The following is a 21,889-nucleotide window of genomic DNA, read 5'->3' as shown; positions in this document are numbered from 1 at the left end:
GAAGAGATAATGATAGAAGATCTAGAGAAAATTCAGGATTACCTAATAATTCAACCAGATGACTATGAAAGAAGTTATAAAGCTATACTCAGTGTAGAAGTCATTTCAAGCTACTCACCATGTGCAGATTGTTCAAAAATGTTATGTGGGTTAAAACAAAAACTGGATGAAAAAATAAACCTAATTAAGACAACAAATGAAGGATCTACCACTCTTCTGAAGCCTGTTACTGGTTTAAGCCAAGCATCAAAGATTGAATATGAAAAAAAAAATGATTTTAAAATCACATTTTCAAACTTCTATAAACATTCAAAAGAATATACTACCGGTGAGCAAAACATAGAAGGTTTGAAAAATCTCTTGAAAAGTGGTATAATGCTTTATAACTTTAACGATAAAAACTGGGACTATTTTTTTAATGCTGCAGGATTAGCTACTGCAAGACCTTGGAGGCATCGAAGAGAAAGAGACGACAAGGAAATCTTACAATATCTTGAAAATTCAGTGAATTATCCAAATATGCCACTTCAAACTGAGCAAGAGATGAGAAAAAAAAATCTGCTTTAATCAGTTAAAGAAACAACTGAACAATTTATTTTTCAAACTGACAACTGATAATTTTCCATCATACTGAATGATTGGTAGCTTTAGAAGTGACAAACACTACTTGGAAAAGATACTGATTCAAAAATTAACTTGATCAAATTAAAATGAAAGTAATTGTTGTGGTATAATTTTTCACTCGATCAAAATGGTGATTATTAAAAATAATAAATATGTAAGTATGTTGAATGCATATAAATAAATTATAAACAGTCAAAATATTCTAATTAAACTGTAAACATATATAATATATGTCTTGCCTGCTTTTCCAGTCTTGAAATGATGATCACAAAGTAACAGGTATGATGAAAATATCATACAAACTATTTACTGAAAATAAAAATGATAGATGTCAGAAATTCAATAGACTTCCTCATCCTAATATGGAAGAAGACTTCCAGCAGGGTGTAAAATATCCCAGATTATCATATTAAAATTGAGGTAAAGGGGTCTTTATATCAAAAAGAAATATTTTACCTCAATTCTTATAGCGTCGTAGAATTGCGTTTTTGCCTTTAATCAATATCTTTCACATGGCGATGCAAGGGAGGTCAAGATCAGATGGACATGTACACTTTAAAATCATTTTTTTAACCACACATACTAACTTCAAAGAACTTCCAGGGTAAATCATTTTCTATTAAAAGTTATATTAGACTTTTTTTTCGTTTTTTTTTAATCATATTCTGCTAAAAGTAATCAACAATATCTATAATACTAAAATAATGATGTCCAATTTGTCAGACGTCATCAGGCAAACACGACAAATCAAAGAATTTAATTTTATATATATCTAATATAGGACAATGGTGTTGATTAGAAATTACACCATTCCGGACCCTTTTGTTTTCCACATTATTAATATTGCCAAAAATTAACAAGTTCCGGGTTGAATCCGATACCAAAACCAATAGTATATTCACCTGTTACCTATTACCTTATCTGTACGTTTCTCATCTGACTGGTGTACCACCAAACGGTGTATTTCGGATTTTGCTATATAAACCGGTCATAATCACAGGGTTGACACTACTAAATTCAATCATTGTCAAATTGTTCCCTATTGTTGTATTTTAAGCAGTAAGACTTTCTAAGATGACAATACGAATACTAAAAATCTGGACTTTAAATAAGGCATTATATAGGTACAGTTTTCAATTTGTTAGCGGGCATGACATAAAACAGTGAATCAAAGAATTCAACTTTATTTATAACCAAATTATTATACTGTTGATTAAAAAATACTCCATTCCAGGACCTTTTGTTTTCCAAATACCTAATATTACTAATAATTGATAAGTTCCAGGTCGACGGGTTCAAACAGAAAGATTTCAAAAGCAGAGAAAACTGTGCATCTTATAATCAGCATGACTTTATCAGTTGACAATTCAAATACTAAGATAATGTTTATGTATAGTTATATACTTTAATTCAGTCACGGACCCACGATATCATGGGTGTGTTCTAGTAATACTAAAGAAAATGCAATGACAGATAAGCAAAAATTGGCATAAAACAAACTGACAGACTAAAACAAGAGTGCACAAGCTGAAACGTCTCGCCTTCTTTACTAACCATTGATATTCTGTTGATAGTCCTAAATATAAAGCTTTATTACAACTGTCACATAAACTTAACATCAACCAAGAAAACTAAACATTACCCAATGAACCATGAAAATGAGGTCAAGGTCAGATGAACCATGCCAAGCAGGCATGTACAGCTAACAATTCATCCATACAACACATATAGTTGATCTATTGCTTATAGTTTAAGAAAAAGAGCCCAAAACATAACTAGAGGCTCTCAAGAGCCTGTATCGCTCACCTGATTCTACTTGGGTTTTTGAAATCATATAAAAAAATATAAAATTTGGCTAAAAGTGACAACACAACCTCATAAGGAAAGGAACATTCAGGCTATGTTTAATTTCATTCAAAAGTCCCCCACTGGCGGCCATCTTGGATGATGGATCGGCTACAAAGTCACAACACTTGGTCAGCACCTCATAAGGAACATTCTTGCCATGTTTGGTTTTATTCCATTCAGTGGTTCTCTAAAAGAAGTCATTTGTATGCATTTCCCGTAGGGTCCTATGTTAAACTAAGTCCCCTGCTGGCGGCCATCTTGGATGATGGATCGGCTACAAAGTAACAACACTTGGTCAGCACCTCATAAGGAACATTCATGCTATGTTTGGTTTCATTCCATTCAGTGGTTCTCTAAAAGAAGTCATTTGTATGCATTTCCTATTCGGTCCTATGTTAAACTAAGTCCCCCGCTGGCGGCCACATTGGATAATGGATCGGCTACAAAGTAACAACACTTGGTCGGCACCACATTAGGAACATTCATGCCATGTTTGGTTTCATTCCATTCAGTGGTTCTCTAGAAGAAGTTCAAAATGTAAAAAGTTAACGACGACGACGATGACACACGCCAAGTGGTGAGAAAATCTCACTTGGCCCTTCGGGCCAGGTGAGCTTAAAAAACTTAGCACTGAGCAATGAACTGTGAAAATGAGGTCAAGGTCAAATAAAACCTGCTAGACTGACATATAGATCTTAAAATATTTCCATACACCAAATATAGTTAATATAAGAAAAAAAGAACATAACTCAAAAACTTAACTTTGACCACTGAACCATGAAAATGAGGTCAAGGTCAGATGACACCTGCCAGCTAGACATGTACATATCTTACAATCATTCCACACACCAAATATAGTAAACCTATTGCATACAGTATAAGAAAAACAGAACAGAACACAAAAACACAACTATAACCACTGCATGAACCATTGAAAATGAGGTCAAGGTCAGACAACACCTGTCAGTTGAACATGTTCATCTTTCAGTCCTTCCATACACTGAATATACTAGACCCATTGTTTATGGTACCTGAGATATGGACGTAACCACCAAAACTTAACCTTGTTCACTGATCCATGAAATGATGTTGAGGTAAAGTGAAAACCGTCTGATGGGCATGAGGACCTTGCAAGGTACACACATACCAATTATAGTTATCCTATTACTTTTAATAAGAGAGAATTTAACATTAATTACAAAAAATCTTAACTTTTTTTTCAAGTAGTCAATGAAATGAAAGCATGAAAATGAGGTCAAGGACATTAGACATATGACTGACGGAAACTTGGTAACCTGAGGCATACATATATACAAAGTATAAAGCATCCAGGTCTTCCACCTTCTAAAATATAAAGCACTATCCCTATGTCGAGCTTTCTGCGACAAAAGTTGAAAGATCGACAAAAAAATAATTTCAATAATCAAAACAGATCTGAACAATCAACCTGGTTTTTAGGAAATGAAAGCTAAATTAATGCTCATATTCAAGTGATATGGACCATAAAATAGACATAACACAGCATTTTATACTTTGTTCATGCATGTCCGTGCCAACAACATGTAAGCTACTAGGTGTTCAGAAGGACTACATTATATTCATAAAATCTGGAGTGGTCATTTTTGCTGTCATAACGACCTCCTTGACCAGTGTCCATAAGAAATCCAATTTATCAAAACTATTGCCAAGTGTCATAGAGCTCTTTATAATTCCATTTAAAGTGATACATTTGTAAACAAAGTGAAGTGTCTGTCTGTGATTTATACATGACAACTTTAATCCTGAGTATTTAGGTTATAAAGGATACAGGCTGAACTCAGGTGTCAAAACAGAGGTAGGTCCTGTTAAAACTTGTCCAATATTTGGTCAATTAATATCCAGATTTTAGGAGGTCATAAAATGGATTCATTGATTTGGTATCTGGCTACTTCTTGGTCAAGGTGACCTAATAATAATTTAAGTTACATGTAGAATCAATTGAAATTCATTATATAGGCATCAAAATTGAGAATGAAAATGGGGAATATATCAAAGAGACAACAACCCAACTAAAGAACAGACAACAATGGTTCTTCAACACTGCCAGAAAATCCTGCACTTGGAGGTGGGTCTCAGCTTGCCCCTAACTAAAAATGTGTATTAGTTCATCGAACATTTTGTTTGGAAACATACATGCTCAGAGGGTGTCATACATTGTTTGTCAAACAGGAAATTCCATGCTAAATAAAAGATAAAATTTCCTAAAATTTTTATTGTCTCAGATAAAGTTCATGAACAAGTTATTAGCACGTGTATAAATTATAATGATTATCAATTAATTATTTTCCTTAATGACAGATTAAATATAATGGGATCTTTAATCTGAATCAAGCTTATCAAATTTAGACAGTAAAGGGTACACACTTAGGAATTTTCAGAATTACAGACATGTATAAGGTTTTATCACGATATGCAATGCATAGGTAAAACATCAACTTAAGGTCAATTTTTAGATCTGCTACAAATAAATCAAAACATACCTCATATATATACTATCTCAAATATATAGGTCAATACATAAGTTTTAATTAATTATTAAATACTAACAAGCAAATATAGCATTAATAATTATTCTATAACAAGTTTTTATAATTAAAATTGAGAGATTGTGATCTGTATCAAATATTAATATTATATTGATTGAATTATCTCCCTTTTGAAGGTAATATATCACCTGTGTTAACAGATATTGGACAAGATTAAATGTAATATCTGTTTGTCTTTCAGATGACCAGTCGATAACTTATCAAATATCACCCTGTGTAATATTAGCTTTAACATCTTTAATTAAATGGATCAAATTTTATACCAAGATAGAAAATAAAATAATAAAATTTTAATATTCATGTTGGTAACAAGATAAGACAGTATGACAATTTGTGTCTGTACAAGTATCCATTTGATAATTCATCTAATATTAACATACACAAGCTAAAATTTTTTGATATTTTAAAAGTGAAAAAGCCATAACCGAAGCACTTTTTATGTGAAAAGACAGAAGCACCTTACAATTAAATGTGTGTACTATTACGTACATGGGGGGGGGGGGGGACATATACTTGCCTCCCCATGCCGCTAAAGTTATTTTTGCTCAAGAGCAATAAAAATACATCCATTTCCATAGCACATTTATTTCAAAGAGCCAGATAACATCACATGACAAATTTGCATCATCATGATCGATCATACAAAGGAACACAACTCTCACGACTTAACTACAAAGCACATACGACCATAACATACAGATACATAACAGTACATTAACAAGGCTTTTACCAACATTTTTATGCTACATTACCATAGAATAACCTGTTGTATCAAAGTGTGTGTTTGTTTTTCTTTGCATTGTTGTACACACTATCATGATTGTAGCATTTTATTCTTTTTTCTTATTCAAGATATATATCTTTACACATAAGAAGATGTAGTATGAGTGCCAATGTCAGAGACAACTCTTAATCCAAGTCACACTTTATAAAATTAACTATTATAGGTCACACAGTACTGTCTTCAACACAGAGCTTCACATCAAACAGTAAGCTATAAAGGTTCCCAAAAATGGCTAGTGTAAAACCATTCAAACATCTAATATAGATATATCTTAAATAAAATTGATAAGCATTTTCTATGCAGTCATATCTTATTGTTTAACATGTTCATAACTTTTTCTAATGCGATTAATTTTTAAATTATGCTTACATTAATTTTAAAGTTTCAAGCCCTTCATCTAAGTATAACTTACCAAAAACATTTCAACAATCCAAAGCTATATGTTCAATATAATGACAGGACGAAATCTAGATTGAAGATTAAAACCTTATGCCATCTTTTTCTTTGCACCATTTGAGGAATCATAAAAGCCCTTGACGGGACAAACCCAGGTCATCCACGAAGCAAAAGAATTTAACAAGCATTGTAATTAAGACATGGGTTGAAATCAAGCTTTCCCTTTCTTTCTTCTTGTATCAAACTAAACATAAAGAGAAAAAGAGATTTCATCTTTCGGACAGACAGGTCGATTTCAGTAACCGAGGAATGATGACAGATTAAAAGGAAATCAATGTGTTGTCATCATATCATTGACCTTATGACCCACTCAGCACGGATGTTTCAGACGTTAGGGTGTTAAATATCTTACACATTTCATTGCTGTCACTTTACACATTTCTTTTATCTATACTGTCAATATTAATGATCAAACATCAATATTCAGTGGGAGGACCCTCTTTAATCTGGAGATTTGTGCGATCATGTGTGGGCATTCATTTTTGTGAACTAATGTAGTTTTTGATTACTTGCCCCGCATCTGGATTCAGAATTTTTTCACTGTGTGGAAGACCCATGATAGACCTCAGGCTGTTTTCTGTCTCTTTGGTTGGGCTATTCTCTCTTTGACACATTCCCCATTTCCATTCTCAATTTTATGCATGAAGTTTGACACTCATTTTAAGAAAATACTTACATGCATCTGACCAATCTTATATTAATTTACACAAGCCCTTACTAATTCATACTAAGTCACAGGCTTGGAGTCTGAGGATTTGGGGTTTGTTGTACAGACTACAACTGATAGATTCATTGATTGGTTTAAAATGATGTTTAAACACCAGAATAATGCAAGCACTCTTGGTTGTATTGTGGCAGAATGCTAATATTGGTGAAAGAAGCCAGTGTGTGACTAACAGTAGGTGTGTAGCTAGGTGTAACCATATCCCACCCTACCATGACCCAGTCAGTAGGTGTGTACCTAGGTGTAACCATATCCCACCCTACCATGACCCAGTCAGTAGGTGTGTACCTAGGTGTAACCATATCCCACCCTACCATGACCCAGTCAGTAGGTGTGTACCTAGGTGTAACCATATCCCACCCTACCATGAGCCAGTCAGTAGGTGTGTACCTAGGTGTAACCATATCCCACCCTACCATGAGCCAGTCAGTAGGTGTGTACCTAGGTGTAACCATATCCCACCCTACCATGACCCAGTCAGTAGGTGTGTACCTAGGTGTAACCATATCCCACCCTACCATGACCCAGTCAGTAGGTGTGTACCTAGGTGTAACCATATCCCACCCTACCATGACCCAGTCAGTAGGTGTGTATCTAGGTGTAACCATATCCCACCCTACCATGACCCAGTCAGTAGGTGTGTACCTAGGTGTAACCATATCCCACCCTACCATGACCCAGTCAGTAGGTGTGTACCTAGGTGTAACCATATCCCACCCTACCATGACCCAGTCAGTAGGTGTGTACCTAGGTGTAACCATATCCCACCCTACCATGAGCCATTAAGAAGGTGAGTAGCTAGGTGTAAATAAATTCCATCCAAACCATCCAGTTAAGAGGAGGATCCAGCCATTTTTTAAAAGATGGGGTTTACCACCTAGAATAAAAAGGGTGTTTCAACTATATTGATGTCCCCCATTCAAATGCACTGATTATTAAAACATAGGGGGTTCCAACCACCAGAAATGGATCTGCTACTGCAATCTATGACCCACTCAGTATGTATGTAGCTAGGTGTAAACATATCCAACCCAACTATGACCCACTCAGTAGGTGTGTAGCTAGGTGTAAACATATCCAACCCAACTATGAACCACTCAGTAGGTGTGTAGCTAGGTGTAAACATATCCAACCGAACTATGAACCACTCAGTAGGTGTGTAGCTAGGTGTAAACATATCCTGCCCTGTTCTCCTCCTCTTACATCCTATTTTATATTTACCTATTTCTTACAGGAGATCAAAGGACATTGAACCTTTGATCTATACCTGTAGCATCAGGTGTGAATTCTTACCTGTATTTTTATGCTTTAAGTCAGAAACATTATCTAACACAGATTTATTGACTGTCTGAACAATTTATCTTTTATCTCGATGACCCGTTTGATTTTCAATAAACGAATATTGAAATGAAATTTGTTTGACAGAATTTTATCGAAATCAAATATTAACATATTTATCGAGAGAGTAGAAGGGAGGAGTGAAATGATTACATTGTAAGGACAAGATAACACAGGATTTATTTTACATGTAATCTTAGTAGATTTAAGCGTAGGTAAATAAAATTCAGTAATATTGTAAAATGATGGGATATTTATTTTACTTTTAATATAAGTATCTTACTAGTTTGTACAAGTATGTACAAAAAATTCATATTCAGATAAGGATTCGATATACACTATGAAAGGCTCAGTACAAATTTAACTGCTCTTGTAAAAAAAAACGTCACAAACGTAACAAAGATTTCAAGTTCTTCATTATTCCAGAACCCAAAAATAGTAAATATACATACATGGGTTTGAAAGACATAATTTGAACCCCAAAACTATCATAAGGAGTGTCAATTAAAAATTTGAGGATACATTTTTATTACTGTCACATGGAAAAGACCCTGCAGGAGGAACATCGCAAATATTCAAACTCCAATTACTTTCTGCTTAAAAAAAGAACTTCAAGAAATGATGTTTCCAAAAAATAATTTCACCGAAAAAAATAAATAATTCTAATATCAGTTTAATTGTTAAAAGAAATCTTTATCACATCAAACAGTATAAATCCGAGTTTCTATACAATCAATATTTGAACCTATGTCTTTTAACCAGTATAGACAGGGTTAATGATCTCACAAACTGGCCAACTTTTTCTTATTACACATTATGTATACATATATAAATATTTACTTAATTGTACTTTAGAACCTTCGTATCTAAGCTGTTACACATAAACGTTCTTTTTCATACATTTTTAGAATTCTTTATGATAGTAACATATGTTTAATTATTTTATATTATTTTATTCCCTTTTTTGTACAATGGACAATTTAGAAAAAATTCTAAAACTTTTCCAATTGAAGAATATCAGTTAAAGATGAGTTCTTTTAAAGAACTGGTACCTAAATATTTATTTAATCTGCATACCCCACCCCTTGTCAAATTTAACTTTATGATTTAGTGACCATAACTATAAATATTGATTTTGGCAAACTGGTGTTGTCAGGGTACTGTCAAATTTACATTTGATTACCAATATACCAAGATGTCCTTGTACATAGAACAGCATGTCTACTTTTAAAGCTGCCAAACATACACAAAGTTATGTGAATAAACAATGTTCAAGTTCAATTGATGAGTACAATTGTACGTTGATCCACATCTGGCCATACACCTTATGAACTTTGTCTACTCATGTATTCAACAGATTGTCCACCTGGAGAACTTAAGTAGATACATAGATAATCTAACGTAAGCTACTTACTGGGAATTACAACACAAAGTTTAATATGACTTACAGTACTTAGCCTATTAATTCATAATCCCTTCCACACTGTATATCCAATGTTCAGTGTTTTTGTCACCTCTACTACTTAACTTTTGTTTTTTCTTCACCTTGAATATCCAATGGTGTATATGTCACCTTTTCTATTTAACATTTGTTTTGAATTATGTAATCATTTTTGGTCAAGAGGTCATTTTACTTAATAGAACTAAAAGGATGACTGAGATGTCTTTTTATGGAACATCTGTCAACAGATATAGGTCTATTTAGGTATTTTAAATGCTCTACCATTATCTTTCTTACCCTAACTCCATAGGACCCAAAGACAAAGATGTGAACAATTGCAACTAACCATATATGCATTTCAACAGTGAGCAAAAAATCAAATACCCTGTACTGTAGTATTCAGTGCAGGATCCATAAGGGGGGCTTTTCAGCCCCCCCCTTTTATGACGATCAATGCATTTGAATGGGGACATATAGGTTGGAACCCTCCTTTATCCTGGATTGGGAACACCCCTCCCTCTTTTTAAAAATGGCTGAATCCACCCCAAGTATTAGCTATATGATGCATTTCCTAAGATTACCTTTCTTTTTAAATCTACCTTTTTAACAATCAAGTCCTTTGTATGTACGTATGAACCAATGACCTATATACCGTACGTATAACTGGACTATTGATAAAAGTAATTTGACCAGGTTTCAAATCTGGTCTTAATCTACAATCTGGACACATGATAACAATATTCAAAATACTTTTCACTTGTTTATTGTGCTGTGTTGTTTTTTATATACCAAATAACCCTTAGAAAAATTGAAGAATTCTAATTTTCAAACTGACCATGATGATGGAATGATGCCTCTTTGTTGCTTCCAGCTGACAAAAGTGTAAGTTAGTGTTGGCTCATCAGTTTTCCTTTCGTGTTTATTCATTGCTGGTGAGATATTTAACTGAGGGAAAGCTGCCATGAAAATTATACTTTCCAAACAATCTCAAAACTATATGATTATTAAAACTTTAACTAAATTAACCTTGGGAAACAATCATGATTACCGGTACCGTATGATTTTCATTTACTTTCCAAACAAGTCCTAAAATTATAACTGAATCCCTGAAAATTATCTCATTCCACTTCTTCAAACTTATTATGCAAAAACCTTAAACTTTAACCTTTGGAAACTGTCATGATTATAAGGCTTTTCATTTGCTTTCCTAACAAGTCTGACAACTATGTCTGTATTAAGGATTAAAGACTATCATACTACAAACTGCCAAACAAAAGAGGATCATTGGTCTATCAATAACCTGTATTGAAGTATGGATTAAATCAACGTTTCCGATGGATTGATAAACCGGAAACAACATTGTTATCATTTAATCATCCACTCGATATTATCTTCTCTTTTGTCAAAATTTGTCGAGTGTAATTCCTTCATTGAAGGGATGAAATTACAACAACTTTATCATTTTCAAAGAAAACTTTTAAACAGCACACTTCCACTATTGATAAACTGCATTTACAAATTTCGACATGGTTTTCCTTTGATATATGTAATAGGCAAAACAATTAATACATGTGTTTCTGCTAACGTGTGGAAACGAAAAAGGGGTAGGTAGGTATGCAATACCATTTTATTTAACAAACTTTTTTAGCTGGTTACTTACTACTAGGGAATCAGTCGGACTGTAACAGTGCTAGTTCCAAAACGACATAAAAAGTTGTAAGGTAGGCACTAAAAGTTCGGGTAAGTATGGTAAGCAGAAACACATGTATTATTTTGTGGCCTTACTTTTTTTTTTTTAATATTACACTTCAATATAATATTAGTTTAAATGAACTACAATTGATAAAAGTAAACATTTTATGCTATTTACATAATATTATGACCTTAGTTAGAGTTTCAACCACAGTTACATTAATTATTATCTTAAGTTATGCTAGTTAAAATTTCAGATTTTGAGAATGTGAAGTGTGCATATCAACTGAGTTTACCAAAATCGAAAAGCTTCCTTAACCTATTCCCAAGTGTATACAATATATCAAACAAACTTCACAGCATGTGGTATGCAGCTTTATCTACTTCTCAAGATTTCAGGATAAATAATAACTAGTTTTAATTTTACAAATTTTATCTATTTAAAATTTCTTTTGACTGTCTACGATTTATCTTATAGCCATCATAAAGAACATTTTATTTCATCAGATAAAGACAAAATTACTTTCAGATTTACTGATCCATAAAATGATGGTGTTGTGTATTGCTTTTCTATTAGTACCTATTTAATTCAATATTTAAATTTCAATTAAATTGCTTTAAAGTAATATGAATTGAGACGCTCCATTAATTTTATGTTTTCTACATCTCTCAAACTTTCACATGATGTTAAAAATATGATTTAAATTCTGACCATTTAAAATATTTTCCATTTTAAAACATTACTTAGACTTGGATGTTACTTTAGTCAAGTTTTTTTAACTTACAGCCCAAACCTAATTTTTTGGATTTTTTTTTTTTAAACCTTCATTCATGGGACACTTTTAAAAAAGTGGCCTTATACCTTTTTAACTGATTTTTATAGTTCGTTCTTATGTTGTGCTGTTATACCACTGTCCCAGGTTAGGGGGAGTGTTGGGATCCCGCTAACATGTTTAACCCCGCCACATTATTTATGTATATGCCTGTCCCAAGTCAGGAGCCTGTAATTTAGTGGTTGTCGTTTGTTTATGTGTTACATATTTGTTTTTCGTTCATTTTTTTTACATAAATAAGGTCGTTAGTTTCCTCCTTTGAATTGTTTTACATTGTCTTATTGGGGCCTATTATAGCTAACTATGCAGTAGGGGCTTTGTTCATTGTTGAAGGCCTAAGGTGACCTATAGTTGTTAATGTCTGTGTCATTTTGGTCTTTTGTGGATAGTTATCTCATTGGCAATCATACCACATCTTCTTTTTTTATATATTATTCCTGGTAGTGGTCATACTCACCAATAAAGACTTATAATCCTCTGAAAGGACATGACATATCAAACCTTGCAGTACCGTATACCCCGAGTCTGCACAGCAATTTCACTCATATGCCATTTATAATTACCTCTGATGCCCCAGGCTAGTAAATATTGATTCAGACAAGTGAAAATGTTCATTCAAAATATTATATAGTTGTAAAGGGACAAGTTTTAATATTTAGTTTCTGGACTAGTAGATAAAAAAGTTTTAGAAGCAGACTGTCTGATACTCTATATCAATGATGAAAATAGCTGCTGTCTTTGAACATTACACCTGAAACTTGCCGTAATAAGACAAAGGTTCACAATATTGAAGAAAAGTTAAAAAGCTGAGATTGTGATATGGAGATAAAAACTGCAAATAAAGTTTTATAGAAAATAAGAAGATGTGGTATAGCTGTCAATGACACAAATCTCCACCAGACACAAAATGACGCAGAAGTAAGCTGTCCCTCTACATGTTTTTTCCATGAACATGAAGATAGCTTGTATAAGGATTTGACACAATTTCTTTACTTTTCCGTTCGTTGTTACAAAAAATTCCCTGACTTATTAAATACAGTGTTATATAATCTATACATAACGTTACGTAATCTATACATGTATTTAACATTGTATTTTTCAATTAAAGCGATCAGAATTACATCATTAAACGAATACTTTTCACTCGGACTAGACGTTAAAAAATTCAACATTCATGCAGTTATGTCATGTAATGCTTACTTGCACAAAACAGTTACAAGAACATTAATGCTCAGATAAATGACACTTAATGCATTTTTGCACATTTAAAATTGAATTAAATATTCCTATATCAATAGCAGCATACATGATGGTTTTTATTTTATTACCTAATTTGTGTCAAATTAAAAAAAAGTTGAAAGAATTTACGACGAATCAAAAAAGTTAGAAGTATATAAAATTTTAATGTTCAGATAAATCATAAAGATGAAATTCTTTAAAATTCATTAACAAATTCTGTCAAGTTTCTTTTATCGTTCACATGCCTTATATATGCTGTCCTCATTTTGTGCAGATCATATATCTATTAAATATTGTATATTTAGAATTTTTTACAAGCATTTATCAATATATTAATGGACAAAAATGTGAGAGTGAGTTATTGAAATTTAAGAAAATAGTACATTTAATATACAAATAATGCAATAAAAATCTAATATGAAAGATTTTATCATTGAGAAAAATTTATTCATAGCAATTTTTGCAATAATATAAGCAATTGATAATAAATTGAATTTCTGTATGGTCAACAACAATAGCTATGACTCCCATCCCTTTTCAATTAAATATGCTAAAGCTATGACATCTATTTTCAGATTTGTGGGTTTTCTTTTGATAAGAGCTACCTCAGTAAAAATAGAGGTCAACAATATCAAACCTTTGCTTGAATGGTCACAATTCATAGGCAAGGATCAAGCACTTATACAGTAATTTGTATTTCTACAATAACTTTTGTAAATATTAAACAACTTCATGAATGGCCAACATATTTTAAGATCAGATTTTCAATATTGAAAAAAAAACCACATCCATTATTTGAATTTTCATTGATTTTTCAACAATGCCTTTTTTTTTCTTTCTTAACAATTCTTTTACAACTACTTCAATAAATACGATTTCTACTTTAAAATTGTTAAAATTAAATATTTTCCTGAATGACTATAACAAAATAGACTCTTCTTCCAATAGTACCGTTTATTTATTTACTATCACATGACATAAAGCTGATAAAAGCTCTCGTCAGTAATCCTATTTGTTATTTTCAACCGCGACACTACACTGAAATAACATTAAATAATTACACTCTTACAAAAGTACAAAGTATTTTCCATGATAACTTTTGTCAACATTGGACGTATTCATCAACAGACAATACAATATCAGTTTGATCTGACTTATGACCCAAAATAAATAAAAGGAGAAAGTCCATCATGACAAACGATGATTAACTTTAAGCGGTACTTTGGATTCAAACAATCATATTTATATCGTTTATAGAGTGTCAGGTCATTCATAGTTGTAGAGTTAACTAATAATGTTTAAGTGTTTTAGCAAATACACTCAAAATAAAAACAAATATTACGTTCAATTAGAATCCATTTCTTTAAGAATGATAGATAAATTTGTAGGCGCCAACAATTCGGCAGAGACTATTTTTTGTCAATTGATATTCTATTAAAAAAAACTGGCCAAGAGTTCAAGTACTACTGCATGTAGTTAAGCCTATATACATATTCTGACTCAGCAAAAAGTATTCAATCGATATACACTAGTTGAAGCAACGAAAAAGTGATAAGGCGATAATTTGAATTTTTCGTGAGATTTTATAATATTTTCAAGGTACATTCTACACATCAGTAGAAAAAAACAAATTTTTAAAAGATTCTTTAGATGTTTTTCTAAAAATATCACTTTTCAATACTCAGATGAAGCTTAATGACTTCTAAAATCATCAGCATCTAAATTTGAAATCATACCAAATAAAAATATCAGTACTGATAGTGTGAAAATCATATAAAAGTATAAGTTCATCTTAAATCACATATTTCCTATTAGTCTTTACAAACAATGCTTAGACATGTCCTCCCTTTTTTTTTAGTTAGATATTTTCAAGTAAACTTAATAATATAAGTAATACATTTAAAATAGGTTTGACAAATTTCTTTAAAGAATTTGTTGAATCGTGTAATCATTTCCTTTAGTAAATACACTGTGAAAATTAGAAAATATCAGTAAATAAAATAGTTTGTTCAAAATCAACACAAGAATCACAACTGTAACTTTCATTATTGATCAAAAAATTTCACATATAAATACCAAACTTGGATTTCCTGACAAAATGAATATTTCTTTCAAGAGATCAAAGGAGAGAACTATTTAAAATATAAACAAAGATAAAAAGAACAAATAGATGAATGCTACACGGTGAGTGTGACCAGCCATTTTATTATTTGTATTTTATTCAAAACTATTTTGAAAGAATTCAATTGATCAGACTTTTATCTGTATAAGAGTAAGGAAATGTGGTATGATTGCCAATGAAACAACTATCCACCAAATTTCAAATGAAATAGATATATATACCAATTATAGACAATGGTATATGGCCTTCAACAATGAAAATTTTATCACTATAAAAAAGGCGATATGGTATCATTGACTCTTCACAAGAGACCGAATGACACAGACATTTACAACTATAGGTCAACGTACCATATGTATGAAAAAGCTAAATGGTCTTTCTAACTTTTTTTATATTTTTTCCAAAACTTAAGAGCAGTGACAAGAGATGGTTCCATGTGCGACAGATCAGGCTCATACATTGAGAATGTTGGTTTTAACAGTGTGTTTAACCTACTCGTACTTGTGGCTCTTAAATTTAGAAAATGTACCAGTACAATCACATATTAAAAACAGAAAGATTTACATGTAGTCAAAGTTCTAAATGCTGAAAATGACCAATTTATTAATACTCAATCATATAATTTTAAAAGTTAACAAAAAATAATGGAACTTATTAAAAAAAACGTTACTTTTTCCTCTATAATCTCATTATACATGTTATAAGTTCAAACGGCCTCTAAAATAGATGAAAAATCTTAACTTGTCATTCTTGCAAAAGGCAAAACCAGAAATCCTTTAATATCGGTATTAAGATTTTAATAGTTGTATGTGACAGCTATTTGAGAGCAGAGTCCTTTTTATCGCGGTGAATTTAAATCCCAATAAATCAGCATGACACTTTATTGAGGTCGTAGTTTCAAACCAGCGACACCACAATACGTCAGATTTAACTCTGTCACGGAAACCACAAATATCTTATCATCTTTTAATGTACAAAATGACCATTTAAACTTAAATATAATCAGTATTATTCTTTCATCGGTTCATCACTTTTGAAAAGAAGAAATTTTTATTACGGATATAATCGGATAGATTTGCGTTATTATTTTAAGTCAATTTTAAAAGTGCTGAGTTTACACAAAGAATATGGATATTCAGATGACCAAGTAATAATTGTCCCAAGTCAATGTCTGTCGACCATTAAATTATCAATTTTCAAGCGTTAAAATACCATCAATATTAGCTTTACCGCTATTATTTAAATGACTTTCTTAAAGGCTAAAAAATTGTTTCTGATCAAATAAAAATTAAATCAAACAGACAAAAACTCAGAAAAGTCGCGCAAATTTGTTTACAATAACATTTTGCCTACTGTCACTACGACCTTGGATAAAATCTGATATTAAATGAACTTCCCGACCTTTTCAATTACCCGCTATATTTAATTTCTTTTTAACAAAATAATGTCTGCAGTAGGTTTAGTACCAGTCGACATAAAGAACACTTCACTTACTTCAAATTTGAAATTAAAAAGTCCGTCAATTTTTAAAATCAATTCTCTTCTAAACAATTCTAAAACTTGAAGGAATCTACACAAATTACATGACAAGAAAATACAATATATATATGGTAAATGATAAGTAATATACATGCAGAAGTCCTGCCACACTAAAATGAAATTTTCAGTTTCTGTTGTTTCGACTAAGGTCCCATTATCTTAGTAGTTACACAGATAATTGAGTCCCTAGAACTTAGACCTATACAACTTTGATAAATTTCATTAAAAATCTTTTTGGGAACAAATTAATTAAGTATAAAGTATTAGAGATTTTGAGGGGTAGACATATTAATGTACATATAATGCTCATGGTAACTGGATGTCTATAGTGTAGCTCCATATTACCTTTTACAAATTGTATTACAATGCTGACAATAACAAAGCTCAATTCAAAGGTCTATATATAAGCAAGCCTATTGATGTATTTTAGAAACTAACAGCTGGTCCACTATATATTCATGTAACTATAACCTGGTCCACTTATATAGCATTGGGACTTTGAAGCAGGTTGGATTTTATATTAAAGACTATAAGTCCTACGATCAAGACGCTAACCCATTTATATATTATAGAGAATATGAGCTGGCCTTATTATATATTAATAGGACTATAACCTGGCCCACTTATATAGTCTCGTGACTAAAAGCAGGTTTGTTTTTATTAAAGACAATAAATAAAGGATATATTATAAGCTTAGCTCATTTATATATCATGGACTACAAGCTAGCCCAATTACATATTAATCATACTTCAACCTGGCTCACTTGTAGAGTCTGGCTGAGGAACTAAAATCAGGTTGGTTTTATATTAGAGATGATAAATAAAAAGAAATATATAAGCTAGCCTATTTACATATTTTAGAATACAAGCTATATAGCCCAATTATATATTAATGGGACTTATAACTTGGCCCACTAATATAGCATTGGGACTTTGAAGCAGGTTGGATTTTATATTAAAGACTATAAATCCAACGATCAAGAAGCTAACCCATTTATATATTATAGAGAATATGAGCTGGCCTTATTATATATTAATAGGACTATAACCTGGCCCACTTATATAGTCTCGGGACTAAAAGCAGGTTTGTTTTTATTAAAGACAATAAATAAATTAAAAGATCTATAAGCTCAGCTCATTTATATATCATAGACTACAAGCTAGCCCAATTACATATTAATCATACTTCAACCTGGCTCACTTGTAGAGTCAGGGACTAAAAGCAGGTTGATTTTATATTAGAGACAATAAATTAAAAGATCTATAAGCTAACCCATTTATAAATATGTTATAGCCTTCAATTTGGACCAATTATATAAATGAAACCATAAACTGGTAGGGACTATTAGTAGGTTGGTTATTAAAGACGTAACTCTCTAATAAAACATTTTATCAAATTTAATGACAGCTTTCTTAATTTGTGAATAATCAACTTGGTTATTCATTCAACTTTTATAACAATTTATCACAAGTTTTTTTGTATTGACTTACATAACAACATGAAAATATGGGCCAAAGTAAATCAATAACTCAACTTATGAATGGGGATCAATAAGTCACCTAGAATTCAATATCGTGCAAAATTTTGTACAAATTGCAAAATCAACAACAAAAATATTTAATGGGAGATTCAGGTATTTGTTACACACTAAAAATAGATTTCAATATTGTGCAGAAATTTTGAATAAATCTTGTACAAATTGCAAAATCGGCAAAAAAAATAAAAATTCTGAGATTCAGGTATTTGTTTAACACTCACAATCTTAAGAAAAAATGATAATTGATAGAGATAAATTTTTCAGTGTAATAACAATCAATTTTTATCCTAGGATTTATGTGAAAAGGGCAGTTGATAAAAACTATGTCATGGAGATATTCAATAATGTCACTGAAACATTGCTCAAATAACTTGTATAACATTGATTGAAACAGATGTGAAAAACGGTCAGTTACCTTACTGATCACATGTTATTTTATTTTTTCTCAAATAACCTTCAATATAAGTAAGGTTTGATAACATAATTTTTCTTCAATACTTTAAATTCTGTTTTCACAAAATTTTGTTATATTTATCAAAATTTCATGTATGATAATTATTTGTAAAACAATCGAGAAACAAAGAAATTTTCAACCTGCAAATCTGTAACATGTAGATTAATATTTATGTCAGGTAAAATTAAAAGTTGTCGTAATTAAAGTAAAATTTTGCAACCTCATGTTGCCACCTATATCTGCTGATTAAATCACTCATGTATCATTTGAACTTTACTAATATTACAAATTTTTGCTGATAAAATTTTCAAATATATTATTCATACTTTAAAATTACAAATGTGCTTGATTAAACAATATATTGAGAAAACAATAAAAAAAATATAGAAATTCATAAACTTTCAAAAGTTAAAGAGCAATACTATGAGAGAGCCTAGCTCATATACAATACAAATCAGCTGATTAGCCTTACCTTAATATCACTTGTAGCAGCCGGCACGAAAACTTTCTCCTGTCTGCGATTTTCCACTTTTTTCATTTTGAATTATACAATTCCTTTATCCATAATTCCACAAAGTTTTAATTCCACATCTGAAAGACAATAAATCCACTGACATTATAAATTTTTCTATTTACAAACATTTTCACCTGTTCGACACTCTTCTATTAGTTACCTATATAATAATGTTATACTAACAGTTCTGACGGCCTGGGGTGATTTAATACACGATCGTTCTACTCATTCATATTCCCATCGAATCAATGAAAGTTCAAATCCATTCACTAAAAACGGTTAAATCCTCTTTTCTTTCATTCAACTTTTCTCGAATTTAAATGAACGAAATTTAAATTTCACCTAGATATAACAGAGTCCAAACTTTATCAGATTTATTACGTAAAGCCGGTATCTAAATCTTCCAATGGCTAAATTATTTGATAGCCTTCAAACCCCCAGTCTGACAACTTTGTACTGATTTGTAATTTTTTAAAGTATTATTTAAATGTTTCAACACTATGCTGATATGGTATTAAAATCCCACTTCGTCAACTAGGTGCAGATTTGTAACTTTAAAGTCTCGAGACTCATTCTTTAAATCTTTATAACTTTTAAATCTGGGGTATTATAATTGCAGCCAGGCCTAAAGCTGCACATGGAATTAGGTCCGCTTTTTAAATCCTGTATGTGAAATGCACAATTGTCTGAATGCAATGAACGAATTAGGGAGGAATAAAGATTTAATCCTATCAACAGAAAGTCAAAATTTAATCTTTCAATCATTACTGAAAAGGTCTGAAAAATGGGGCCCTTGCAAAGGGTTGTGAGGGTATATTAAATGGGGTACTAGCCCAGGGCAATAAGGGTGTCCAAAATATCCTCTGAGCTTTTGTAGACTAAAAGTTTGAAATGCAAACCAACATCCTATTCACCAAAAAGAAAGAATGCTTTGGTTACAATTTAGATAATAAAGGGGACTACTATATATTAATAAAATAGATACCATTTGAAATCTGTATCTTTTACATATTAATGTCATTGTAAAAGTATTTTAAAAGTGGGTTCAGATTTTTAATGACTGTATCTTAAATGTATTTACTGATTATGTAACGAGGATTTAGGTACATAAATTATACACCCTTATTTCTTGTTTGTTTTCTCCTGATTTATTTGCTTAGGGTTTAGATTGATGACTGAAAATTGATAGTAAATTCTTATATAACTGCCATAAAATCTGCAAACACTGAGAAAAATAAAAATTCAATATTTTTAATTTAAAATATTCTTATATTGCTTTTTTCTTCTTCTTTTTGTTTATAAATTTTCTAAATTATCAAATAAAAATTTTCACCGCCCGAAAATTATCCCATACTGGTACCTATCTACACCTTTGTCTGTCGTCATTCAACTTCAGTGACCCTTATATTTGAATGGAGGTGACCCTATCAATGATCAATTTATCAATACTTGGATGATTCCATTTATAGAAACAAAGGCGAAGATATATTGATAAAAAACACTTTTGAAGAGCGTGAAAGAAAAACTTTGGTTAAGTTTGTATGAAATCTATAAAATGTAATATTAAAGCATGTATCTGATTTTATACTTTAAATTTCATTTGTATTCAAGGTTTACCTAATAACAGGAAGATTTCTACTTTTATTACATCGAGGTTTCGAAATAAAAGATTTGTTCAGCTCTAGACATATAGACCGTCAGGGGCATTACTTAAACAAGTAACAATTAAAATTACCTATACAAGTAATGTTGAAAACGAGGCTAATCCAAATATAACTTATACACGTTATTTTTCTAAATATTTTTTTTATAGGTGTTTAAGAATACAGATTTTACTAGCTTTAAATAATGTTCACAGTTATCTGGTTATTTTTCCCTTGATATATAAAAACTAATTCTTCAGAAACACTAATTAACTTTCCGATGCACTTATCTTTCATACCAACGCTTCTGGGTCAAAGATTGGTCTCTTGGGACTATTAAATTATCATTTTCCTCTAAAATCTTGAAGGTAGACTGATATAAATAGATTGATACTTGTGAATTAATTAAGACCTGAAGTTATTTATAATTTGTAACCTAATTCAATTATGTGCCTTTGATAGGTAAGTGTAATTGCTATTTTTTTTCAAAAATGTTAAAAATAACTTATTCAAGT

The 21,889-nt window shown here is 31.3% G+C and overlaps 1 protein-coding gene across 2 annotated transcripts in view; it reads right to left on the bottom strand.

Annotated features, from left to right (window-relative positions):
• The window catches only part of LOC134695031 (serine-rich adhesin for platelets-like), a 178,460-nt gene extending 157,860 nt beyond the window's left edge, over positions 1-20,600 (bottom strand). The window contains exons 1-2 of one of the 2 annotated variants that reach the window (XM_063556169.1): positions 19,915-20,600; positions 19,690-19,808 (exon numbers count right to left, since the gene is read on the bottom strand). In XM_063556169.1, the coding sequence (XP_063412239.1) occupies positions 19,690-19,755 (66 nt within the window). In that variant the 5' untranslated portion in view covers positions 19,756-19,808; positions 19,915-20,600. Of the gene's footprint in view, positions 1-19,689; positions 19,872-19,914 lie in introns of those variants that run through there. The other variant, XM_063556171.1, reaches the window with a different exon arrangement.
• Positions 20,601-21,889: the final 1,289 nt, after the last annotated feature.

This window comes from Mytilus trossulus, chromosome 13 (assembly GCF_036588685.1).
Source record: "Mytilus trossulus isolate FHL-02 chromosome 13, PNRI_Mtr1.1.1.hap1, whole genome shotgun sequence".
Taxonomy (NCBI): Eukaryota; Metazoa; Mollusca; class Bivalvia; order Mytilida; family Mytilidae; genus Mytilus; species Mytilus trossulus.
The sequence above is the reverse complement of the archived record's forward strand: the minus strand, read 5'-3'. Positions and strand labels throughout refer to the sequence as shown.